At 32.3% G+C, this 10,224-nt stretch overlaps 2 protein-coding genes across 2 annotated transcripts; one reads left to right on the forward strand and one right to left on the reverse strand.

Moving 5' to 3' along the window:
* LOC109359836 (uncharacterized mitochondrial protein AtMg00810-like) lies at window positions 3,517-4,128 on the reverse strand. Its single transcript, XM_019604532.1, has one exon. The coding sequence runs from the start codon at window positions 4,126-4,128 to the stop codon at window positions 3,517-3,519; it is 612 nt and encodes a 203-aa protein (XP_019460077.1).
* LOC109359562 (secreted protein PRY1-like) lies at window positions 8,681-9,774 on the forward strand. The gene has a single exon (XM_019604265.1). The coding sequence runs from the start codon at window positions 8,793-8,795 to the stop codon at window positions 9,687-9,689; it is 897 nt and encodes a 298-aa protein (XP_019459810.1). The 5' UTR covers window positions 8,681-8,792; the 3' UTR covers window positions 9,690-9,774.

Consider the following 10,224-nt stretch of genomic DNA (forward strand, 5'->3'; position numbering starts at 1 on the left):
ATTGTGAAGAAGATCTTTGCTCCTGACCTTGGCACGATTTTGTTGAAGACACCAACATCACCAAAAATAAGAAAAGGAAGAATACTTATGAAGACAAAGAAGATTAAAGCTTCAAGATAATTAGATTAAGTCTCTATAGGTACTTCAATCCTAAAACTCTTAAATATACAAAGTAGTAATGCTCAAACTATTTTTAAAGAAAGTTGAAACACTTTAATACTTAAAACAATTTTCAAAAATAGTGTGTAATGAGTTACTTCATCTAAGTAACATGTTACGTATGTGAGAAAAGAGTTATCCAACTTAAAACTGTTCAGAGTAATCATTACTGTCTTTGAGTAACAGGTTACAACTTTTGAAAAGTTGAGTAACCGATTACCCAGATTGCTGTAATCGATTACTCTAATTCGATTTTAAATGAACAGTGGACAGCGAGTTTGGGTAATCGATTACCCACTGTCAGTAATCTATTACTGAGAGTTGTTGCATCAGATTTCAGATTTCAAAATGAAATGTTTTCACTCCAAACAAAATCTCTTCACTTCAAACAACTCCTACACTTTCAGAAAGGCACCATGAGTGTTTGGAAAGTCTATATAAAGGCTCTAAATCTCATAACACAAATATACAACAACACACAACTCTTATACAATTTTCAAAAAGCTCTTAAACTTATTTTGAAGTTATTTCTCTACACTTTTTGCAACTAGTCCTTAACTTTCAAAGTTGTTTGTCTGAAGTTGCTTAAAAGTGTTTCAAAGTTTTCCAAAGAGCATTATTACTTGGTATCAATAAAGAGTTGATTGGATTTCAAGTTATACTACTTTCATACTTGTAAAGACAATTTGCCATTGTTGTATATTCTTCAATATTGTTGCAGAATACTTTCTTTCACGAGGTGTGAAAAGAAAGGGGATCAGAATCACTTGGAAAGGTGTTTTCCAAGAGTGAATAAGGTTTAGGGAGTGAATAAGGTTTAGGGAGTGTGTAAGGTACATAAAAATCTCGGGGTGAGATATTGTAATTAAAACTCATAATTCTTAGTGAAGAAATCTATTGTGCTGCAAGAATACTGGATGTAGCCTTCGGTGGATTAGAAGGTGAACCAATATAAAAATCACTGTGTATTTTCTTCTCCCTTATCTCTTTCATTTTATCTTTATTATTTTTCTGCATATATTTTCCGCTGCACTTTAACTCTTGATTTTGCAGAAAAAGTGGTCATAATTTTTAAGTCAACTAATTTACCTTCCCTCTTAGTTGCAACCTCGTTCTTACATAAAGATGTTGTACTTATCCTAAAGACGATGTGGTTGATAATCTAATCGCACATTTGTGACAAAAGTAATATAAAATGTAGGTTAACTTGAGGAGTATGTGTTTTAAAAAATGAAATAACATAAAAGAAAAGTTTGAAAGGAAGTGCTTGGAGTTGGAGGTAGAAATGAGCAAGGGAAGGGTTGGGTTGAGTAAGGCTTGTTCCTTACCCGACCCTAAAAGTTGGTTGGATTATCTTTTAACTTGAGCCTAACCCCAAATATATACCAATCTAGCTTTTAAATCCGACTATAACCCTAAACCCGGTTAAATATAGTATATATTCATTTTAGATAAAGTTTTCTCAATATTATTTATTAATATGAATATGTAATTTAACATATGAAATAATATATGTAGATATTTTTGTTAATCATATATATATGATGAAAAATAGATTATCAATAATATTTTGGATCAAAGGTATATCAATACTTTAAACACAATTGAATATATGCATACAAACATGACAAAATGATGATCTTGGGACAAACGAGATTATGTTTGTTCCTTACCCAATTCTAAATATTTAATAAAACTATTTTTTGAACCCAAACCTAATCCTAGACCTGAAGAAATCCTACCCCTCGCCCGATTATAAATTTTAAATATAATAATTTGAAGACTCAACATCTCTGACTTTATTTATTACTTGCAAAAAATTGTGCACTCCAATATGAAATTTCTATATGTAAAATTTGTATTAGAGTATATACATACTATTAATTATATAAAACTCGAAATTGAATAATTACAATTTAATATCATATAATACTATTATATATTTTTTGTAATAGTTATTTAATATGTCATGTGTTATATAATAATTATATTTTATATTCCTATGATCAATGAAATAACATAAAACTATTGTCCAAAGTTAAAGTTAAAGTAATAAAAAATATCTTGAAAATCATATATTATGTTTATGAAAGCTCTAAAAGGTAATAGTGTAGGTGAGATCAAAAATATTATATTGTGCAATCATGAATTTTTTCTTGTGCTTAATCATGACACAAAAATATTATACCAATCCTTATTGAAACTTTTTGAAAGAATGTTTTGATAAAATTGATAATAATGTTGAATGAATCCTTTTGTTAGAAAGGTAGTAGTTTATGTCACTGATATCAAAACTGGTTGGTGCCTACTGGTCGAATCGGTCTTAATACCACTACAATACAATATTTATCAAGTCATGCAATTATACTAGTAAAAATCGGTCTTATTGACCAGTTCTCAATTGAACCATACCAATATGACTAGCTGATTTCATTTAAAATCATTATTTTTGTGAAAATGATTTATTTTTACCAAAATATTAGTATGAGTGATCAAACACACAACTATTATATTTTTATACATCTAAAACATGGTGTACAATATACATTTTAACATGTGGTATAAATAAAAATAGTTATTGTCTTCTTTGTTGTTTTTTCAACACTAATATTAGTATAAAATATATGTATATCTAACTTCATCGGTATGCGGTTTAATTAATGAATCACTAGTTGAACCACCATACCACTATATTAGTACTCTAACCGGTTTAATGACCAGTAACAAATTAATAAAATTGATTTATAGTTTGTACTTTGGGTTTGCATAGCAAAGTTGGGTCTACATGTTGCTTAATGAGGAAAATTATTTTTGTTTTTATTTTTTTGGATGAATATACCCATGGATGGATTTGAATCCATCTATTATTAACATCACACATTAGGTTATATCTATTTAAATCCATTAGATCTAATGGTTGGATTTGGAAGAATTTAATTTGGATGGATTGTGGATTGTGAATAATTTTGCCACCTCTAACAAAACATAATTTTAAATTACTAACTAAAAACAGAAAGTGTTAGTTTAAACCCCGACTAACAATTAATCACTCAATCACTCACATATAGCTATTACAAAACATTTCTAACACTCTCCCCTAAGCCAAACACTTGAGACATTCCATTCCTATCCTCTTCTTCAAATCTGCCAACTTTCAAAGGTTTGGTGAAAACATCAACCAGCTGTAATTCAGTCTTGCAATATACCAACTTTAGCCTCTCTTTATTCACTAGATCTCTATGAAAGTGGAACCTGACTTTTATGTGTTTACTTTTGCCATAACATACTGGATTTTTAGACAAGCTAATGGTAGAACCATTGTTTTCCTTAGTTGTAGAGGGTTCTTTACGCTAATCTTCATCTCTCTTGCAATTTCTCATGCCAAATTGCTTGGCATGCTGCATAACACCCTGATATATACTCTGCTTTACAACCAGAGAGTGCAATCACTGGTTGCTTCTTGGAACACCCGGAAATTAGAGCATTGTTCAATAGGAACAAGTATCCTAAATCTCCTCCATAATAAGAGTCTGCAAACCCAACTATTCCCAGTTCTGATTTTTGTGTTTCAACTGGAAATAGAATGACATGATCAGATGTCCCTTTAACATATCTCAAAATCCTCTTAGCAAGTAGCATATGAGTCTCCTTAGGATTACACATGAATCTACTCACAAGCCCAACACCATAGGATATGTGTGGTATGCTATTACACAAGTATCTCAGGGATCCAACAATTTGTTTGAACAAGGTCTCATCTACCGCCTCACCATCTTCATCATTTGTCAATTTCACATTGGCTTCAACTGGACTAGTCACTGAGTTGCAAGAGTCCATGTTGAACCTTTGTAGCAAGTCACTAGCATACTTCTTCTGATGCATCAATAAACCAGTAGGGGTGTAGGAGAATTCCATCCCTAGGAAGTAGTTTAATTTGCCCAAGTCTGTCACATCAAATTTTGCTTCCATAATTCTTTTGAACTCTTCAATTCTTCTCAGATTGGATCAAATGATAAGTAGATCATCATGAGATCTATGACTACCTCTCCACACCCTTTCATTTTATTAGTAATTGTAATTACCTTTGTGAAGTAATATCCAACCTTATCATTCTCCTCCATTTGAATTAATTCATATTGCCTCGTTAGTGTTTGTAGCTTCACCTTCTTTATTTGTCTCCACCAAAATGGCTTCGAATCAAGATGTCCCAGGCTTCCTTAACTGTTGTGGTAGTCTGAATCTTCTCAAAGTGAGTGTCATCAACACACTGATGCAGTAAGAATAGTACCTTGTTATCCTTTTTCTTTGCTTCTTTGAACATAGTTCTCTAAATCTCTGTGGCTTCAGAACCTAGTACAACGAGTCCATTCTCAACATCCTCATTCACCTCTTGAATGTTGAACAACATCTTTATTTGTGTGTTCCAACGATCCCAATTTCTCTTTGTGAGAATAGGTAGACTTATTGATGGAAGATTGCTGCCATTCCCAACCATTGTAGCTCAAATGTCCTTAGCACAGATCGGATCACACTTTCTCAGCCTTCTAGTACAACTTTCAATCCAAGATCAATAGCTTCAGATCCTCCAATGATTCGCACAATGAATGCTTGAGTTTTTGGTTACTCAACTTAATAGAACAAGATTGTTTGGATGACGGGGAAGAAAGAATCGTTTTGAAAACATGGTTTCAGGATAGCAACATGCTCTTGATACCAAATGTTAGATTTTAGAAAGAAAAGGAATGTGGAAGAGTGAAGAGAAGAGAGTAAGAAGTGGATAACATCTATCTATTTCTCACTATCTTGAAGAAATGAATTTCATGCCATTTATAGTAAGTCTCTCAATTAACAAAACAAAATTTTAAATTCTACTAACTAAAAGCAGAAAATGTTAATTTAAACCCCAACTAACACTTAATCACTCAATCATTCACATATAGCTTGAATTACAAAGCATTTCTAACATTCATACCTCAGCTCATACTAAAGACTTTCATTCTTTAAACGCCAAAGACAATCACTATTATTTTGAGTAACACTAGTATTCTCGCATCTTTGATTATGTTAAGTATTATTCACTAAACAAATATTTTCATACTTGTGTTGAAGTATTCTATCTTGCAAAGTTTCTTTAGTCACAATAACTATTCTCACATCTCTAGGTAACCAATCTAACACAAAAGAAAGTTGGCTTTGATTAAAATCTACTCATATTACAGATATCACAATTCAATAAATATTAGAGTTTGTTAACCTCATTTTAGAATTATGATAAAGTTTGTTAAGCTTTATTGTTCTTCTATATAAACAGACTCGAGCTTGTTAAACTATAAGTCTTTATTTTAATAGGTTTCTTTAGATATGTTCTTAGAACTAAACTTTTTTTCTTTTTCTCTCTTTTCTTTTTTATGCTTACAAGAGTTCTTTGTAAATATTATGTAAAAGAGAATGAGTAAATGATAGAATAACTTTTCTAGATGTGTATACTCAATATGAGGTGTCTAGTTGTTGATGCTGAAGTATTAAGCATTTATAGTGAATATTTTGCTTTAGTCTATAGTTGCTTCAACAGTCTTCTTCAAATGAAATTCTTAATATGATCCTGGATCGAATGTATCCATACTAAAAAGTATTTTGTTTGTTGAGAGATAGCATTTAACGCACAAATTTTCTTTTCGAAGTGCGTTGATAACTACCATTTGCTTTTGATTGGATATAGACTTTGCCTTCAAAAGAAATGTCGATCTTCAATTTCATGTATTTGGCATCATATGTTTCCTTTTTATAGTAAAAAAACTACATTGTGTGCAAAATAGCAGATAACAATGCAAAATTTTTGTTGTTATTGTAGCTCGCAACAATTCTGAATAACACGAAATAATCGTTATTAACTGAGTCACGATTAGGTCACTCTCTTTAAAACGTTTCGTGGTACTGCTAAAATTACTCCGTCCCTAGGATAAAACAACCCAATTCTCTATTATACAATTTCTTACTACACTGTAAGAATTGCTCTCGAATACACCCACAATATGGCTACCAATGCAAATTCTTGAATTCCCAGAGTATGGTTACTCGTGCTAATTATTTTTCCATAATACTTACTACCAATGTCTATTCTCGAAATTCTCAAGTGTCACGGAAAGAAAGAGGGAGAAGGTTGCCAGAAATGCATCGGCGGAATATAAGGGGGAAGAAAGAGAAGTTGAAAGGTAAACATCTTCAACTTGGTATAAATTATAATGAGGGAAGAAGACCCCTATTTATAGCCTGAGACCTCTATTTATAGCCCGAGGCCTCCAACGACTTTCTAATAGCTCTTTCACCAACAGCTCTATTACTAACGACTATATCATAATGACTAAGATCATCTCAAACGACTCCGTAACGGCTATTTCCTTGTTGCATGTTTGTGTTGACTTGGTCAACACACAGTCCAAGCTTAAAAGGCCCCAAAAATTAAATAAATATTTTATTAAAAAGAATGTTGGGCCGCAACTTAAGGCTTATAAAGCCTTTCAACTTCCCTCCTCCAAGTAAAGTGAGACTAATGAGTTTTTTCATTTCATTTCAAAACATTATTCTTTCAACAAATTCCAACAGTTTTTGTTAGCATAATTTCGCATTTGATGCATTTAATATCATAAGATAAACAAATATAAATATTCAATTATTCACACATGCTAACAAAAATAAATATGATTTGCTCATATAAATAATATTTTCTCTTAGACATCGTACTTTAGACATGCTTTAAGTTGGACGCACAAATATACACTTACATATTGAAGTCGTGCTTTGGATATACATTGTATTAGTTGTACAAGTATGAGCTTCTTTACGTTGGACGCACAAGTCTCGGCTCTTGCCTGTATTAGACACATTAGCCTTTGGACTCAGTCAATCAAGATGGCTTAACTTATTGGAAGCATTTTCGTTTAGACACAAATCCCACATATTTATATTTAACATTGTGTCAATTGTTCAAATTTTTATAGCTTTTCATAGATATATTGTTGGGTTTATTCAAGTGTGAAGTCTCACATTTGATATGTGTGGATGGGTAAAAAAGTTTATAAGTAGAAAAAAACTCATGAAACTAATATCTTAAGGTTTTGGTTTAAGACGTAGTGTCTCATTTGTGACTCTCCACTCACTTGTCGCAGTGTGTTTCAACATATATAATGTAATGTAATCATAATTACTATAACATAGATACATATGATCGTATTTAGCATAACACAATTATAAGCACATACCATAATATCACAAATTCGAGAGATCATATAAGTATATTGTAATAGCTAAAGCATATGATCACTAAATTGACATGGAGACATAAATATATGAGTTAACTACAAGAGAATAGCTCAATATGTTAAGCAAAGATAATATCCTCTTATTTGTATCTTATTGTGTCATATCTACGCTATAAAAATTTGATGCATTGTTGATGGTCAAAACTGCTTATCAGATAATCATTTTTGCATTGAAAGGTAATCCAGCTTATTTCTACTTCACTTTACTATTTCATTAAATGATATTCATTTTTTTGTTACTACAAATGTATGACATATTAGATGTGTATTTTTAGGATAATTTGCAAAATGACATGTTATACAAAAAGTTGCACAAAAGCTAAAACATCCCTACAAATATAGAAACAATGAATTACTAACATATGCTTGTATTTCATGGTTCTATCTCTGTTACATGTAAGAAAGATAGATATAGATTAATCTCATACATAAAGACTATTCCGATTAAAAGGAAGGAAACCTTAACAATTTCATGATTATTAGATGGGTGTACAAAACTGCTCTTCCAAAAACCTGAAATAAGTTAAGATTTAAAGGAATGATAACTTTTGATTCATTTTACTTATTTGTAGCTATGAAGTTAATATTGTACGGTCCTGAAATATATATTAAACTTTGGTATTCTTAATTGATGTTATCCTATATTTCTATTTAATGCACGTAGAATAATACATTCTTCCAGCAAATAAAAGAAAACAACAATACATACTAATTTTTCACATCCAAGATTATACTTTTATTCAATAATTAAATTAAAAATATATATATAAAAACGGTTTACACGTCATTTTTAATACTTATATCTTCTACCATACTTTTTTATACTATAATGTATTCATTTATATTTCAATTTCTCATCTCATTACATAAAAATATAAAGACGGTTTACATTCCTTAGTTGTACAACAAATAAATGCTGTAGTCCTCCATTCCACACAATTGATTGAAAACCAAATTGATGTATTGACTAATCATGGACATCTATGGTATATGTGGATGACCAAAAACTACGCTACTCTGTTCAATATATTTGTAGTAACAACTCAGCTATTTTCAGTTTCTAAAATGCACATGAAGCTTGCCCATTGGTCTTGTATAAAATTACACACATACAAATATACCTTAACCTATTTTCAGCTATGAAGTTAAAATTAGTAATAACAATTGTCACTGTGCAATGGTTTTTTCTATGAAAGGTTATTGTTGAAAGAGAAAACCAAATATAAAAAAACCTCAAAAGTTTCTTTCTCCTTTTCTAGCCGGGTCTCTCGGATAACGAGAGAGCGGCTAATCAAACATTCCAATTCTAACATAATGCATCCTTTCATCATTGCAATATCATTTTGCAGCATATGTCTCTTGTTTGTTGCTGCGACCAATGTGTCGGCTCAAGCACAACTACAAACACAAACACAACCACAACCATCAACACCTAGTGGTACATCACCATCTCCCCCCAATACAAACTTACAAGCTCCCGGCCGTGGCCACCATGGACCAAATGCAGGGCACCATCGTCGACGTCGAGGAGGACACCGTCGCCGCGGAGGACACCGTCGCCGTGGAGGACACCGTCGTCGGGGAGGACACCGTCGAGTGCCGACCACAGGAGTTCCAACTCAGAACCCACCCTCATCACCACTTGCAAATCAAAACCAAAACCCCAACCAAACCACTCATGACGCGCCCCCATCTCAGGGTAACGAAAACAATGCACACCCCGGTAAGGTATTCGGATACGTTCCAAGGAGCGACACATCAGAAAAAAATACATTGTTGATGGACGAGTTCCTACACGCCCACAACTGGGTAAGGAGCAAGTACAAACTACCACCATTAATATGGGACGCAAAGCTCGCAAGCTTCTCAAGTTCATACCTCATGTCACGTTACAATGATTGCAAGATGATTCATTCCTCCTCAGAGTACGGTGAAAATTTGTTTTGGGGAAAGAGGTTGCATTGGACACCTTCAGATGCAGTTTATTATTGGTACAATGAGTATAATTGGTATGATTTGAACACATTAAAGTGCTTGCCCAACAAAATCTGTGGTCACTTCACGCAGTTGGTGTGGAAGGATTCAATGCGAGTTGGATGTGCCTTACAACATTGTAATGATAGAAGTCTTGGTATGCTTATTGCTTGCGAATATGACCCACCTGGTAACTACCCAGATGAGAACCCTTTGGTTCAACATAACCAACGATGAATCATGCACATTTCTTGTTATAATTTGATATAATAATATGTAATATATACAAATAATTCCATTGATTTTGTTCTTTCTTTGCTTATGTGATTCTCCTACTCCATGCACCATACACTAAAGTTCTTCCTCTGCATGAAATTAATATTTAGCCTTTTTTCTTGTTAATTTGGTTGATGGTCTAGTTGGAAAGGAACTTAATTATACTTTATTTGTTGTTACTGGGAAACAATAGTAGTCAGTAGAGTAAGTAATTGTTTGAACCGTGTCAAATTAAAATTAGAAATTGTCTTCTCTCTTTTTTTTTCATCATTTTGTTCTAAGAGATTTGTCCTTCTTGGCTTGGAATCAATAACAGCATCTTGCTTGAAAGTACGAATGTTATGCAGCAAATAGTTTTCACACATTTATGAATAAATTGTTGACAAAAATTTATTTTCTTCATGGAACTTTATAAATTGTTCATTCTCAAATTAACCTCAATGATTACTTCTAATCATGGTAGCTAAAATTGATACTTTACTTAGGATTGAGAGGA

The sequence above is a fragment of the Lupinus angustifolius genome, chromosome LG11 (assembly GCF_001865875.1).
Source record: "Lupinus angustifolius cultivar Tanjil chromosome LG11, LupAngTanjil_v1.0, whole genome shotgun sequence".
Lineage (NCBI taxonomy): Eukaryota > Viridiplantae > Streptophyta > Magnoliopsida > Fabales > Fabaceae > Lupinus > Lupinus angustifolius.

Bases quoted from the DNA above. Each gene is read 5' to 3' on its own strand.
- LOC109359836 (XM_019604532.1), bottom strand. From the start codon at position 4,128: ATGGAAGCAAAATTTGATGTGACAGACTTGGGCAAATTAAACTACTTC.
- LOC109359562 (XM_019604265.1), top strand. From the start codon at position 8,793: ATGCATCCTTTCATCATTGCAATATCATTTTGCAGCATATGTCTCTTG.